Here is a 16,906-nt window from a genome sequence, read left to right as displayed (position 1 = left end):
TTAAATCATCCTCTTTAATTTCTGAAATATCATTAATACCAGGAGGAAAAATATTACCATTATTGAAAATATCAGGATAAAGGGAAAAATGTGAACCTGAAACAATGCATTTAAAACTGTCTCTGTTTGAGAGCTCTTGTGCATTATGCTCATTGTAAATTTCAGATTGCAGATCATTCTTTTGCGTGCATATGCTTTCTTGAAGAACGCTGCTTTGCTTCTCTGATTTTGGCATTCGCTCATCACAGAGAAATTCAGAAATTTGTACAACAGTTTGCATTTTATTTACTTTGATTGCTGCTTGTACTTGCTGATTTGCGATTTGATTTTCCAAATTTACTTCGAAGTAGCTTTCAGATTTCAAGGCGGCTTTTTCTCCAAAATTGCTGCTGTTGTCTTCTTGCATTTGATTAGAAATATCTTCTAAGCTTTGTGAAACCACTTCATCACAATTTATTTACACATCCAAATTGGGATTCTCGTTTGTATTGGAAGGGGATGGAACAAACTTGAATCAATTTCATATGGATTGGGAATGGTTGGAAGAGAACAAATATATTTAAACCAATCTAATGATTCTTCTTCCGTAGGTTTATCTTTGTCTTTAAATCTTAAGCAATTCAAATGAAATCGCATATTAAAATCATTAACAGACTCATTTTTAAACCTTCGTAGATATTCAATTTCTTCACATACCTGTTCATAATCGTAGCCGTCAAATTTACAAATGAAAATTGTAACAAATTGATCCCAGCTGTGGATTGAAGCAACTGAAAGAGTTTTACACCAGTTTCTGGCTTTTGCCGCATATGTGAGAGTAAAAATTCTGCATAAAATGCCTTCATCAATTCCTTGAAAATCGTAATTTGACACATTTTGAATAAATTGAACGACATGGTTAAAAGCAGAAGAATTTCTCTTACCATTAAATTTTACCTGAGACAAGAGTCTTACCACTTCGGGTGGAGTATTGGAGGATGCACGTCCATGGATACAACTCCAAATTAGAAGTTTAAGAGGAGCCATCACAATAAATAAAATGTTAAAATTGAAAAGACTCCAATAGACAAAAATCTCAGGCCCTCCTTCTAGCGCCAAAAATGTTGATGCCTCGAAAATCGCTGCAACAACATTGGGGGATAACCACCCGGTCCGGACCTTAAAAGCAGCTCCTTTTCCGTTTGGTGTGGTGGCTCCAACTATTCAACTAGGTCCAGTTACCTTCTCCCTATTGCTATTGGTTTATGATGTATCTTTACATACCAATAGACAGGGATATAAGGGTCATTCTCTTGCCTGATCAGCAAGGAGAAGTGATCTGATATCCCTGTCTATTGGTATGTAAAGATACATCATAAACCAATAGCAATAGAGAGAAGGTAACTGGACCTAGTTGAACAGTTGGAGCCACCACACCAAACGGAAAAGGAGCTGCTTTTAAGGTCCGGACCGGGTGGTTATCCCCCAATGTTGTTGCAGGGATTTTCGAGGCATCAACATGTAGTTGTTACAATTTAAGTGGACCACATATATTGGCATCTCCTTTGTATTTTGTCATTCTATGTTTTATTTTTTTCTTTCATTTTTATTTGATGACTTATTGATCTTATTCCTAACACATCATCTTTGAATAATTCCCATTGAATAGTAAGGAATATTTATTTAATGTAAAAGGGTTCACTTTATAAGGCCTACTAGGTAGTTCGTACTTATTAATTATGGGACCACTAGTTGTTAGGATTTTAGCTTTTAAAAATTTATTTAAAGTGATAGAATACTATAAAATGGTTATCTTTCTATTTTGATCTCTTTCCAATGAAGGGTCACCTCACCTTAGGAAGCAAGTGAACATTGTTTTCCTTCTTCACAATATCATAATACATGGGTATCTTTTATAAACTTCATCTTATTGTCTCCTATTTCTAGTTATTTTGCAGGTATATTTTCAATATGCCTTGTTATAGTTTAATATAAACTTCATCTTATTGTCTCCTATTTCTAGTTATTTTGCAGGTATATTCTCAATATGCCTTGTTATAGTTTAAGGGTTAAGGGACAATGCATGTGGTATGAGGAGCCTTTCCTAAGCCAACAAGCCTTCGAATTAGAATAATATAAATAGATTAGAGGTGTTCTATCATCTTTAAATAACGTAATGATCCATCAATCAGAAAATAAAATTGTAGTTGGGGAAGAATATATCCAAGAAATTAAGCCAACACCATTGGATTATACCTATCTCAAAATATTCCTGATGTCATGTTGATTTTTTTAATGTTCCTCTCAAGTAATCCTTTTTATGTGGACCCAACAATGCAATGATCCAAGGTATATCATAATGGAGTAATTTACATCCATTAACTAATAGTGAGATGAAGTGAAAAATAACACTTCTAAAAAATATTGTTGATTCCATGGTTTAGACTCACAACATGGAAAACTCAAAGAAAAGAAAATAGGCCCAACCAGCTTAGTGTCAGTTAGATATGGATAGAAAGTTTTTTGAATTGAGGCTACACTTAGTGTTATCAATGAAATAATGAAAACATAGTCACCTCATGACAATATTAGGATACACTTGAATAGTAAGGTAATAGATCCAAACATTGATCCAAATAAGGAGGAATTTCCTACCCATGAAGTACATACAACACTTATGTTTCCAGATAACCCCTAGCCATACTTTTTAAGATCATAATTCATGGCACCATTTTCCAAAGTTCAACATGAGCACATTTGATGGGTCTAATATCTCAATATGGATTACCCAACTAGAACATCATTTCTCTCTCCATGATATTACCGCTGACCCTCATGAACTAAAAGTGAGAATCTTATATTTGGATTCCAAATGTTGGGAGCGATGGAAATGGTATAAGAATGCTTATAAAGGCCACATTACACTCACCCATTTGTGTAAGTACATTATGCTCATTTTTATGTGACACTCACCATTTTTTATGCCTAAAAAAGTAATACTAAATGGCCATAATTATGGACCATATTACCACCTTTGTGCAATTAACAAATCACATAGAGAGCTAATCTATTTTTTTAAAAGAATCTTTCATCAATGCTGTTAAGGAATAAATTCAAGCACATGTCACAATGCAATGCTCCCACACAATTTTGGGGAAATAAGGTATTCAACATAGGATGGACGAGTTAAGAAACCACTCACACAACCACATAAAGATCGTAGCTGATCCGAAAATGTGTGATCATCCTCTGACACTTTGTAAGCTTTTAAAATTATGTCTTTAGTTCATAATTTATTCACATATGAATAATATAATTTTAATTAACTTAAAGATGGAAAATAGTCAAAGCATATACATGACAATAAAGCAAGAGACACAACCAATTAATGACGGAATTCACCCCTCCTGGGCTACGTCTCTGGCCCCCGCTCAAAAGGCTAGGCTGCTTTATTGATCTTGCTGCAAAGCAAGTACATCAATAATTTTTTTATTTGAGTCAAATTGATGATGGAGTGGAAATGTTTCCCTTTAGGAAACATCCTCCTACAAAGAACTCTCACCCTTGAACTAACTAAATTTACAAAGAGGCGATTACGCCAATACAAGGAGGACTAAGCAGCAACGGTCCTTGTACGTAACTCGAGATCAAAAATCAGTATGACGTCTTCAAAAAGTATCTTTACATCAACTTCACCATTCTAAAATGTGCCCTCACGCATCAATGGATATTGTTAGAAGGTAAGCCTTGATCTCAGCTTCCCAATGCAACTTATAGATCTTAAAAAGGCCCAATATTGGCCAAGTTATTGTATATTACAGTTAGTAATAACACAAATTCGAGTTGTTTTTAATCTCCTCCTACTTTGGTGTAATGGAAAATATTTTTTATAACCCATGGACAGGTCCCGGGGTCAAACCCACGGACCTTCTAGGATTGGGTTTGGAAAACATAGTGTATGATTGTTGAGTGGCTTTAACATACTGCGCCATATGATATTTGGATCCTATCCAAAGTTTTCAAATAGTTGAACTAACAGACTTGTTCGACCATATATAACCTATGGTTACAACCTTCAATAATCTGACGAATATGTTTTTTTTTTTTTTTTTTTTTTTTTTTTTATTATCACTGTGGTGTTTCAACATTGGACTGGCGCAATGCATAGATCCCCGTGGTATACCATATATGGCATATAGTTATAACCAAAGTTTATATACCGACGATGATGGAATATCTCGACCAAAGTTTTAAACATAGGCTCTGGATATATTAATCTCCTGCTGAATGCACTGCGCTGTTGAAATCATAATCGTGGCACATTTCATATGGCTCGTAACACCGACCGTGGCATATGGTTGATAACCAATCAACCGACAGATATATAATAACATCCCACGTGGCATACACAGTGTTAACTGCTGGTCGAGCAGTGGCATAAAACTTCGACCCCTGTCACATTTGTTAGGCCGATAGGCCTTCCTTTGAAAGAGACTTTCATCGTCCTTTTGTTTTTAACGTTGACACCTGGCGTCCAAATTCAGCGGGCATTCAGTGGGAAGTTGTTTAGAGAACAAGCGCCACCCTTCTGCTTTACACTCACATCTGTGCGCTACGCATTTTCAAAATATCGTCATGGTCTCCAATTACTCATCATGGTCTTCATCCTTCAGACAAAATGGTAGGCATTTTTGTTATGGTTTTCGTCCTTGAGCGAAATGGTAGGCATTTATGTTCTAGTCTTTCGGGTTTCTCATCAGCGTGGGTTAGTTATGGCCATAACCACCTTACCCCTAACCGCATTCTCGCCTCATTTGCCTTCTGCGTTGCTTCACCCGTAGGTGAAACCGATCAGATCCCTAAGCTTCAAGCCGAGGTCACGAAGCTGAACCAGATCAGGTAAGTATTAATAGTAAAATTCTCTGTTGCTTTCATTTAAAGATCCGCCGCCCTTAAATTCCATTTAAAGATATGTCACCGTGCAATGGATACTTAATGCTTGCAGTGATAATGAGAAGGAAGGGTTTATGCGACTGGTTTCTCGCTACCTCAGGTGACTAACAGTTAACGACTCGCCATTGCATCTTTATGGATTTTGAATACTGAGTGAATATTTCTCAGCTTATATTCGCAGACCTTGGTTATTCATTTAATTTACGGTCCCATAAATCTAATTGTCTATTTGTCTGCTCCTGGGGTTTGACGCCATGACTTGCCGCTTCGACTAACCATTAATATTTTTTGGAATTTGATGGATGCAGTGGCGAAGAAGAGAAGATTGAATGGGAAAAAATCAAGACCCCGACTGACGAGGTCGTGGTTCCCTACGATACGTTGGCAGCTTTGGGAGAAGGTCTGTGATATGTTATCAAACAATGCATATATTGGATATTTCTCAATTAAATGTTGGCGTCTCAAATTTCTAGATTGGATATTTGTGTTTAGCATATCTGGATATTTAATTTGGATCTGCATTAAAAATAGTTTCTTATGAAATTTGCAGATCCATCGGAAACCAAGGAACTCTTGGACAAGCCAAGGTCACGAAGCTGAACCAGATCAGGTAAGTATTAACAGTAAAATTCTTTGTTTCTTCATTTAAAGATCTGCCACCTTTAAATTCCATTTAAAGATATGTCACCATGTAATGGATACTTAATGCTTGCAGTGATAATGAGAAGGAAGGGTTTGTGCGACTGGTTTCTCGCTACCTCAGGTGACTAACAACTAACGACTCACCGTTGCATCTTTGTGGATTTCGAATACTGAGTGAATATTTCTCAGCTTATATTCACAGACCTTGGTTATTCATTTAATTTACGGTCCCGTAAATCTAATTGTCTGTTTTTCTGCTCCCGGGGTTCGACGCCATGACCTGCCGCTTCGACTATCCGTTAATATTTTTTGGAATTTGATGGATGCAGCGGCGAAGAAGAGAAGATTGAATGGGAAAAAATCAAGACCCCGACTGACGAGGTCGCGGTTCCCTACGATACGTTGGCAGCTTTGGGAGAAGGTCTGTGATCTATTATCAAACAATGCATATATTGGATATTTCTAAATTAAATGTTGGCGTCTAAAATTTCTAGATTGGATATTTGTGTTTAGCATATCTGGATATTTAATTTGGATTTGCATTAAAAATAGTTTCTTATGAAATTTGCAGATCCATCGGAAACCAAGGAACTCTTGGACAAGCTTGTTGTTTTAAAGATTAATGGCGGTTTGGGAACAACCATGGGTTGTACTGGGCCCAAGTAAGTGTTTCTAACAGACATATATTCCATACTCTTCAATGTGCAAATTCATCAAACTCGATTCTCTGTTTTGATCTTGTTTGCCTCCTATTGATTGTTACCAGTAATACATAAAGCAGGCCCACCACTGTAGACACATAATTTGCATTTAACATGCCACCGATACTAACTGGGTGGATTTTGATAGGCATATATAGTTTGATATCTGCTTCAGTCATTTTGAAATTGCCTCTGGGTATGTTTTCCAGACATACGAACCTCTAACAGTTTAGTTAATAACAATATGCAAAATTAAACAGAAACTATAATATATAGACCGAAAAATTCAATTGAGACTTCTATGGAACATAGCAGAGTAGATCCAAAATCTACCTTGCAGGCTGTAGGGTCTTACAGTGATGTGACTGCAGTCACCACTGTAGTGGAGGTTGAGCTTCATCTGATGACTTTGATTTATGGCTTTCTCCCTCAGGTTGTTGGAGTCCCATAGCACATTATGTAAAGAGTTCCTTTCAATCCATTCGCAAATATCAACTAGTTCAACCAGTTTAGGCCTTATGCTTGATAGACTATTCGCCAGAATCTAATCCAGGTTATAAAATCTATGTTTCAATTTACCTGGCTTGCTTGAAGTTCCTATGCACTAGGTTATAAAATCTATGTTTCAATTTACCTAGATTGCTTGAAGTTCCTCTGCATGACTGAATATACCTTCGCATTTTAAATTCTTTCACATTGACCTGCAAAGCAGCTTAAATTAGAAGTTCTACCTCCTCTCCGAGAAATCCATGAATTTGTTGAACCTGTTAACACTCAGGTTGTCCCCTTTGACTCCTAAGGGAATACGGCCGAGGTAACCACTAACCAATCTTTTGGCCACAGGTCCTAGCCTACCTGTAACCAGAGAGGGCTCTCTCTTTTTGTTTTAGCTTTGTTTTGATAACTTTTTAGGCTAGCTATGATGCATAGGGTTTTGTTTGAAGTTTGCTGGATGATGATTTCAGTCAGAACAGGTATGTTTTTTACAGGGTGATTTAGGCCATTGGGCATGGAGTCTTTGATGTTTAATTGCTTGATATGTCTGTCTTGAAACACCAGTGATGCTACAGAGCCAGATAAGTGTCTATGGAACAATTCTTTAAATCTGTGATTGGATGGGGTGGAATCAGGGCGTGAAAGGCAACTAAGGATCTTTCAGTAAGCTGATATGGAGAACAGTGGGAACATCACTCAGGAGCATTGAAGAATTCCTAAATAACATTCATATTTATAGAACCAATACAAACATGAGCAATTAAGAATTCATGTCCATGATTAATTCTGAAGAAAACGTATTCAACAACAGAGATTGAGCACAGGGTGTGATCAAACATTTCCTATACTATTCTTTTTCTCTATTGTTAGACTAGTGAAACATGCATATGATTTAAGTAGACATAAGAAGACAAAACATAGTTTAGGATAACTTATTGTTCCATTAGACAACACAGGAATTCTGTAACAGCACGCAGAGCATCATTGAAACATCAAACATTCAGGAGATAATGAACTTTTCCAGCCTTTTGTATTATATCATCTAAAAATATACAACATATTGTCTGAGAGAGAAAATCACCAACCCCAAATACGTTGCAAGGGGAGGTATATATACAACATTTAGATACAAAAAATATCTAGCTGATGAATTAATGGCTCATAAATACTGTGCCAACTCCTGGAGAATTGCAGCTGAGAGAATAAATGCCGTAATAACTGCTTAGTGTATTATCTGTCCAAAACTGTCAGAGAATTTTGACTTTGTGACCCATTGAGTCGGCTGGACCCGTATTGCCCAAATTTGCGCGTTTCCTTTGCTTTAGCTTGCTGTTGTAGTATCATGCTGAGTCACCCTTTTTTAGCCGCCTTGCATGTTGTCCTGATTCTATTTTTGACTTTGGTTGAGTTGAAGCTGACTAAGACAGACCAAACCGAGATTACTAAGGCAAAATTTGGAGCATTTCCTACCACCAATCTTCCTTGGGCAGTTGGTGTCTTCGTATCTTTATCAGGGTTTCATCTGCCTCTGTATACCTGTAAAAATTTGGTGGGACCTCAAATAGGTGATTAATCTCATGCTCAATGTCGAATAGATTTTCAAGCTTGTCATAGAGGCTCTGCCCTGATGGAGGTCCTGTTTCTTCAGAAGTACTAGTTGATGCTGTGATCTGATTTTCAATAAAAAAATTCATTCTAGTGGCATATTGCTCACGGGTGAGTAGTCTCCCTGTGCCGGTCAATAGGCTAGGCAATCCTTTGTCTTGCAATGCTCCCATTTTAAGCTTGTATTCATCCACCTCAGCCTGCATTTCATGACATTTTCTCTCCAGAGTTTGCACAAAATTTCTGAGGGTCAGCACCTTTTTAACTGTGAGGACAGCATCTGTTCTGTTGATGATGTTCAGGGCTGCTAGCTCCTCCTTGGTCTAATTGTTAAGAAAATGTATCATCCTGTTGGCCTGCTCAGGCCTATTCCCTAGTGCTGTTCTGGCCTTCTGGTTTTCAACTTGTGCTTGGCCTATTAATTCCATCTATTCATGAACTGTTTTGATTGACTTCCATTGTCTGGTAAGGGAGTAGTCAATCTGGGGCCACAGGATCCTTTTTATTTCAGCCAGAGTCTTCTCTAAATTCAGCTCCTTCTCCAAGGCCTTTATTTTGTCTTTTAGGGCCTTAATCTCTCTGGTCTGCTCTGCTACTGTCATCTTGGATTTGTCATACTTAGCTTCCAGCTCTGCCAATTTCTCCTTGGCTTGTTTGATCTCTGTCACCTCAAGCTCCAGCTCTTTGATGACTTTTGTCAGTTCCTCCATGTTTAAGCTAGACTCAGGAGTTATTGTTGTTGCTGCTGCCGCATCTGTTGTTGTTGTAGTCGTTGCAGGGGTCGCTGCTGCCTCTGTAGTTGTGGCAGTGGTTGGGGCAGTCTGAGAAGGTTGGGAGGTTGATTCTCCCTGTTTGTCTTGGAGTGCCCTTTCTAGCTCCCTTTCCAGATCAATCACTCTTTGATTCAGCTACATTATTAGGTCCAATTGATCTTCAGATTCCTTTTCTTTTTGCAATTCTACTGTTTGAGGGTGCTCAGTAGGAAGCAATTTCAGTCTCTTCTTCAATGCAGCAATATCATCCTCTTTCTTTTTCATAAGGGCCCTCACACCCTTAGGATCCTTAGGATCATGTCCTAAGTCCACAATGATGTCCTCTAGTGTTTTGATCCTGTTGTCCTTGGCCGTGGAGGACATTCTCTCCAAATCTAGCTGAGTGTTGGTGTTCTTCAGAGATTCTTTTAATTCATGGGCCATTGTGGCCCTGTCTACCAGTGTGGCATAGACCATTTCCCCCGTTTGCTTATGCATCTCTATCTGATCCATAGGGTGAATGTCTTTTGCCATGACTTCTAGCTTTGTTTTGACAAAATCTGCAGCTGAGTGAGGCTGCGGTACCTTGGGTTTAAAATGGCTGAGGATTATCTTTTCCTCTTGGATATCATATACTGACATCAGCCTCTCTTGTTTAGTGGGTGTTGCCTTGAGAAATTGTTTGTATACCTCCACTCTTAACAGCTCATTTTGTGCCTTAATCTCTTTGAAGGAGGCCTTGGTGCTGGATGGCTTCTTGCTCTGCTGAGTGGAGGAGGACACCTCCATGCCAAGCTGTACTCCTTGCTCTTGTTGAAAAGAGCTTGTGGCTGTCTGCTGGCTGTCTTCTCTTTCTTTCCTTGGGCTCTCAAGGATCTCCTCGCTAATTTCTTCTATGATTGGAGAATCAACCCTTTGTTTTTTGGCTTCGGGTTGCTGAGCGGATCCACTAGCAGGTGTGGACTCCTCTCGGTCCCGTTTCTTGCCCCTTTCCTCATGTGCAGGAGTCTGTAAGGTAGGCACTGTTGGTGGCTCTGTTTGTGGTGGAGGAGTTTGCTCTTGCTGCTGCCCAATTGAGGAGGCAGGTTTATCTGTCACTACTTCCTTTTCTGCACCCATTATCCCCTTACCTTTTTCTGTACCTGATGCTGATGTAGATGGCCCGTGGGTGACTGGTGCGGTTGCAGCAGAGGAGGTACCTTCTCCAATTGGATGCGACTGCTTGAAAGTTACCTGCTGGATAAAGTAGAGCCGAGGGCTGCCAAATTGTCTTGAAGACGGAGAATGTGGTTGAATTTGCAGGCGGCAGCATCCAATCTGGTGAATTTTGAATCTGGCGGCAGTTGGAGGTGGTCAGCTGAAAAGCGCGGCTACGTTCATGCAATGAAAATGACAAAAAACGGTCTTTTTTGGCCCTTTTAACAACAAATTTGGCACATATGTGCTTTTAGCGCTTTCCCGAGATGACGTCAGCATGACGTCATCAGCGGGCCCGGGTACGGACGGGTGACGTGGATGCTGACTGGGATGCCAGCGTGGCAGGACACGGTGGAGGCATGCGGAGGTGGCAAGACAGCATGGAAGGCGACGTGGCGCAGTGGTGGGGGCCTCGGGCGTGACGTCATAGTGACGAGGGGCTGACGTAACGGGGGTGGCGGTTTGCGGGGGGTGGTATCCGATTTCCCCGCACCGCCTTTGGGGAAAGGTGGTATCGGGGGGGAGGGCTCCGAACAACCCCAGTTGCCGACGTGTGTCCTGTGTACGGGAGCAAAACCGCCCGCTCCCCGGACGCTAAACATCGACACCTCCACCGCCCAGATTACCCGCCCACCGTTAGATCAGGGGCGGCGGAAGATTGACGGTTGGCGGGTGCCCCGACATGGCGTGCAAGTTTGGGTTGGGACCCGCCTCTTAATTAAATAATATTTCAATGCTGTGGGTTTAGACTTTAGTCCTGGTGGGTTTTGGGGGTTTTTTAAAATAGATGCGGGTTAATGCGAAGGTTTTAACAAAAATAATGAAACATTGGGTTTAATTGCGGGGGTGACCATTTTGCAAAGGTTTCTTAGGTCGATGATGGTTTGGGTTTTAGGCTATTAATCTAACCAAGGGTTAGATTAATTCCTGATAAGGGTTGACCATAGTCCCAGATGGACTAATGTCTCCCATGAAAATGTTACTTAGCTATAATGCTAAAAAGGGGGGGATATTTACATATTTTTTTGGGTTTTTTGCATAAAATGCTATAATACTAGGGGAAAGGGGGAACTTAGGGAGCTATATAGTATGTTTAGAAGTTAATATGGATTTGGGATGTGAAAGAGGAACAGAGAGCTAAGTTTAATGAGTAAACTTAGATTTAGAAGTAGATGAGGAATGATTTTACACAAGAAATGTGGCTTCTTTTTGGAGAAGAAGGTCACAACTTGACATGAATTTCACAAATAAGAAATGTAAGGAGGACTGTTTAGGCAGATCCTACAGTCCTCAAGGGGATGTTAGCAAGAAAGCTCTTGGAGGGAATGAGGGAAGTTAGAGATGGTTTGGTAGTTTGCCATATAGATCATTGCTCTTGCCTTTTTCTTATTGATGAGATCAGATATGATTTTCCATATATCATGTGTTTAGATCTTGTTTCTACAACCTCCAACTGCCTACCCTGCCTAATAGGCCTAACATTTTTTCTTCTCTTGGATGGGTGCACTTAGCCTTGCAAACCCTGATAATCCTTTTTTCTTTTTGCTGCCCTCCTATCTAAGTCTACCCTTATGTCTTCCAAGGGCCCAGATTAAGCAGTTGGGCTCCTTCCTTTCTCTATCCAACTAGTCATCTGCCAAGCTTGAACTGTTTGAGCAGGTACTCTCTCTCTAGTCTAGAACAAGCAATTTAAAACATGGCATGGCCCAGCTTAAACTGTTGGACCATCCATCAAAATAGCAGTGGCATTTTGGCTTAGCCACTTTCATGGTCTTTCTTTGGGGTTCAATTCAATTATTTTTTCTGACCAATTCATTTTCTTGCCTTTTGATTATTCTTTTAAGGCATACCCTCTTTACATTTTTTAACTGTCTGTTTCTTTCACAAAAATGGAACCTTTGTATCATGGAAGATGAACATTTTTGGCACTTCCACTGTCAATCATGAAAAATGAAAACCTATTGGTATAAGAGGCTAAGAGAACCAGTGTCTCGTATCACAAGAATTGGGGACAGATGTCTGATCCCTTATTGAAAATGGTCAACAAGGCTAATATCCACAGATAGGTGTTTGCAGTATAGAACGTTGATTATCTTTGGTCTGCCTCTATATTCATTGAGCTTCTTTCTGGGTTACGTCCTTCATCACAGCCCCTGATTTATCATTCTTTCGATATTGATCCACTTGAGTTGTACATAATGGGAAATCTCTATTGCTTCCGTTCCTATTCCAAATATTTGAGATCATAGACCATGATCTTTTATAATGGCCTCAATATTCAAAAACTTGATTGCCTTTTGTAGTTGATACTGCCCTGTTTGCCAGCCAATTGGCTACTTGATTGGCAGATCTTCTGTTGTGGTTGAAGCATATTGCTTCAAGGTTTTCCAAGCCCTCTATTATCCATTCGATCTTGTTCCACAATTCTCACGAAGGATCATTATTCTTCTTGTTTAAGTTGTTGATCAAAATCTTTTACACTATGGCAAGAGAGAAGCTCTATGGCATGGTTGGGGGGAGATGTTCATTACTTTTGTGTGTAACACTTAAAAAAGGTTAGCTGGCATCAAAAAGGTTGACTTTATATGTAAAATAGTGCTGAGAGGTTAAGATCTAGGGTTAAGATGGATCTATGATAGTGCAATCCCCTTGATTTTAACTTGATTGTAAACTCATGTATGGAAAGTAGAATTCTCTCCATTCTACTAGGCCAGTCTTTTCCTCCAAGGCTATTACATTTCCCATTTTTAACCCAATATAGGACCTACATAATTGTGATGGAAATTTTGTGTGAGATATACTTGAGCACTCTTCTATGAGACTTGGCTGGTTAAAGCTACCTAAAAAATTCACGAACTTGCTAATTTTTCCTCCTTGATTTCAACTTGATTGTAAACCAATGCAAGGAAAGTATATTTTCCTCTTAAAAACTCCCTGCTACTTCTAGGCTAGGCTTTCCGTTTGATGCTCCATCAAAATATAAGATTGCTATTACATTCTCAGTTTTTGTGGCCTACTGTAAGACCTATTTAATTGTGATGGAAATTTTGTGTGATATAATTTAGTACTGTTCTATGAGACTTTTCTGGTTAAAGCTACCAAAAAAATTCAAGCAGTTTGCCTTTTCCTTCTATCTATTTTAATTTGTATTTAAATCCTTTAATCTAATTGGAAGGCCAAATTACATCTTCAAAAACCTCTGAAATAATGGGGGGTTATTCTATGGCATAGTTTGTTACGATGTTAGAAAAAGGGCAATCTTGAGTGGATATGCTAGCTTTCATTGCTTATGTACGAAGGGGGATTTGGTGTGCATGCCCTTTGGCTCGTAGATGGGTCCCCATCTTGAATCTTGATGTGCATGTATATTGATTTCTAATATAATATATGTGGCAGTCTTAAAAAATGGGCAAACTTTCTTTCTTGCGATGATTGGCAATTCTTTGAAATTGACTTAAAATTTAAGCTATTCGATTTAATCTGCAGATCCGTCATTGAAGTACGAAATGGCCTAACATTTCTGGACTTGATTCTAAAGCAAATAGAGGTAAAGTGTCAATCTATTCGATATTTACAAATATATGTACTTAAAAGATCGCCTGTAAGTACTTGAATCATTCTAACATTAACCTGTTGCTCTGTTTTAGTTTTTTGCTGCTTGAAAGAGAAAAACTCGTTGCTCTGTTTTCTTTATTTGCTGTTTGACAGTTTGTTCATAAAGAATCTGCAGGTAATAACCGAGGTGCGGGGAATTAGGATGGTTCGTGTCCTCAGTTATTTCTATCACGTTCGGGAACCAGAATCAGACGAAGAAGTCACATGGTTCAAAAATTGGTGTGATGAGGTTTTGGGAAACTGTCTGAGGAAGTTGATCGACCCTAAACCATATCGTTTCAGGAAGTTACAACTTGTTGCAACTGAAGATCGTCATTTAGAAAGCATACTGAGGAGGGTAGAGTCACCAAACCTGATATGGCTACGCTGGAACAACTGTCCCTTCTCTTGCCTGCCTCCTTGGATTCCGATGAAGAATATAAGGGTTTTAGAAGTGGTATGAACCAAATTGAAAAAACTGTGGCAAGCAGAATCTCAGGTTAGGGCTAAAGACAATTTTGTATTTATTCTCTTTTTTTACTTTGCCACCCTAATTTATGGTAGATTGTTGCTGCAATTTCTATACTAGCACAGGCTCTCGAATGCATTTGAAGGGTTTTGTAGATAAAGGCTATCATCTCTGTATTTTTCTTACTGTTGAAAGATGAATATTGCGTGGCAGGCACCTCTGGAGTTGCAGGAGCTACATGTTTATGCTCCTCTTTCAATGTTCCCAAGGTCCATTGGACGGATGAAGCACATCGAAAAGATTGTGCTGACTTGTATGTCAGATTTGATTCATCTCAAAACTTTACCAGAGGAATTCTGTCATTTGTCCTCACTGCAATACCTGCACCTAAGATGCCCAGATATGAAGTCGCTGCTTGATTCTTTTGGGTTCTTAACAAATCTCCAGCACCTCAATCTCTCTCGCTGCCGGAGTTTGCATGGGCTTCCAAATTCCTTCGGGAATTTAATTCGACTTAAATATCTGAATTTGGAATATTGCTCCGAAGGCCCTCAAGGGCTTTATCTGATTCTGATAACACTTGGGAGTTGGGACATTTGAGAAGTCAAGTGGAAGAGATTTATCTTATTCTGATAACACTTGGGACATTTGAGGAAAAAATAATGTAGTAGGAATAGCCTGTCTGATAGTGTACTCTCTGAATCTGATAGAAGACCACACATACAAACTCTATTTAGTCAAGTGGAACTGTGGAAGGGCTTTATCTGATTCTCATAACACTTGGGACATTTGAGAAAAAAAATAATGTAGTAGGAATAGATCACTTGGGACATTTGAGAAAAAAAAATAATGTAGTAGGAATAGATGGAAGGGCTTTATCTGATTCTCATAACACTTGGGACATTTGAGAAAAAAATAATGAAGTATAGTAGGAATAGCCTGACTAACATTGTGACTCTAAAGTGGAGACTCTAGATCACATCCAACACAGAATTAAACAACGCCCTATGTGTATCCACTTTGGCTACGGTGAAGAAGGCAGATTCAGCCTTTAAAAGAGGTCTGCAGAGGGTAAATTAAGTGAGTGAAATACATGGCAAGTGCCTGGACTGAAGGAATGTGTGACCTTTCAGATCCAATAGCTCTACCCTTTCATGCATCAGACTCATAAATTTATTGAAAGCTATACATAGTGTTTGAATAGCGTGTTTGTCATATGCAATGGCCACTATTCGACATATGTTTGATGGCCTATATTCTTACTTATATATTTAATTTCTGTAAGCCAACTATGCATATTAGCTCAATAGATTTGAGTATTTTCCCTCTACTAAGGAGAGCATTGAATATTCTCCAACAAATTTTCTAATAGTTTTAGAGAAGATTACTGAAAATGATTCCCTATAATGTGCAAAACTGCACAAGCACAGTGAGTACAACCGAATATAGCTTAATAAAAAGAAATTTGTGGATTGTTCAGAAAATAGTTAAAATATCATGAATTATGCACAGGATTCACAAAAGAAGCACACTGCTTCCAAGTGATGGGTGTCACACTGCCTGCCCTAAATGTGGGCACTTTATGTGGTTGCCTGCACTAAGTTGCCTAAATATAAGGTACAATGCCTCCGAGCTAAAACACAATGAATATAAAAGATATAATTGTCCAGTAATGCTCTATATTACAAGAAAACTCTGTGGTTATGAAAATAAATTGACAAACCTTAATCCAGACCAAGGCCTACTAATATGAACCACTTATAAAATATTATTACAAAGCCATAAGGAGTCCAGTCTAGGTGAAGGAGATGCTCAACTTTCATGTCTAATACTGACTTGAGTTGAGTTTGGCCAAATATAATATTAAAAAAATTATAACAGAATTTAAAATTCCTCATCAATAAATTAAAAGCAACATACATGTCTGTATGCATACACACATTAGCCTATATCCATGTTAGTGCTGAGTTTGTCAAGTTTTCCACTGTTCAGAAGGATCAAATCCCGTAAAACCTAATGAGGTGATCATCTTTTATACTATTCATTCCCTATGGTGTGTCAGGGGTATAGCATTCCCTTAACTTCATTGCCATCTCTCCTTGATAGTGCAGTATCTCTACAGTTTGAAACCTGTTAAGACACACAGCTGAAGCAAACCAATTCAAAATCAACCACATGGAATCAAGAAGATATGCAGCAAAATAACAATGGCAAAAAGATGTGGCAGGTCATAGAAGATACAACTGTCCTTCAGTCATATTAATATTTCATGCTCTATGCCCAAAACTCCCTTAAAATTTCCTATAGTTTCCAAACTATGGCTACTCTTGACAATAGTCCTGACCTTTCATATAAGGCACAGGTTGGACTGCTCGTAGGCAAGTTCACAAATTGAGCAATCCATTTCATAGATATAATAAAATACTATCTCAGGCTAGACGAAATGTTAAACTTAATATCTTGAGGCCTCACCTCAAGTTGACCTTTGCTTGCAGCAGAATGCAATGCAGTTGAGCCTT

General features: G+C 38.9%; 1 protein-coding gene across 1 annotated transcript; it reads left to right on the top strand.

Annotated features, from left to right (window-relative positions):
- The first annotated feature begins 4,962 nt into the window (after nucleotides 1-4,962).
- On the top strand, nucleotides 4,963-14,794 carry LOC149222818 (uncharacterized). The gene is made up of 9 exons (XM_089383174.1): nucleotides 4,963-5,032; nucleotides 5,241-5,332; nucleotides 5,483-5,542; nucleotides 5,648-5,695; nucleotides 5,904-5,995; nucleotides 6,146-6,236; nucleotides 13,811-13,871; nucleotides 14,055-14,417; nucleotides 14,601-14,794. Exons 6-8 carry the CDS (start codon nucleotides 6,217-6,219, stop codon nucleotides 14,379-14,381), a joined length of 408 nt encoding a protein of 135 aa, XP_089239300.1. The 5' UTR covers nucleotides 4,963-5,032; nucleotides 5,241-5,332; nucleotides 5,483-5,542; nucleotides 5,648-5,695; nucleotides 5,904-5,995; nucleotides 6,146-6,216; the 3' UTR covers nucleotides 14,382-14,417; nucleotides 14,601-14,794.
- Nucleotides 14,795-16,906: the final 2,112 nt, after the last annotated feature.

Source organism: Pinus tabuliformis, chromosome Q (assembly GCF_031772625.1).
Source record: "Pinus tabuliformis cultivar Carrire ecotype Pingquan chromosome Q, CPIR1, whole genome shotgun sequence".
NCBI lineage: Eukaryota > Viridiplantae > Streptophyta > Pinopsida > Pinales > Pinaceae > Pinus > Pinus tabuliformis.
Note: the sequence above shows the minus strand (reverse complement) of the source record. Positions and strands in the feature narration are given on the sequence as shown.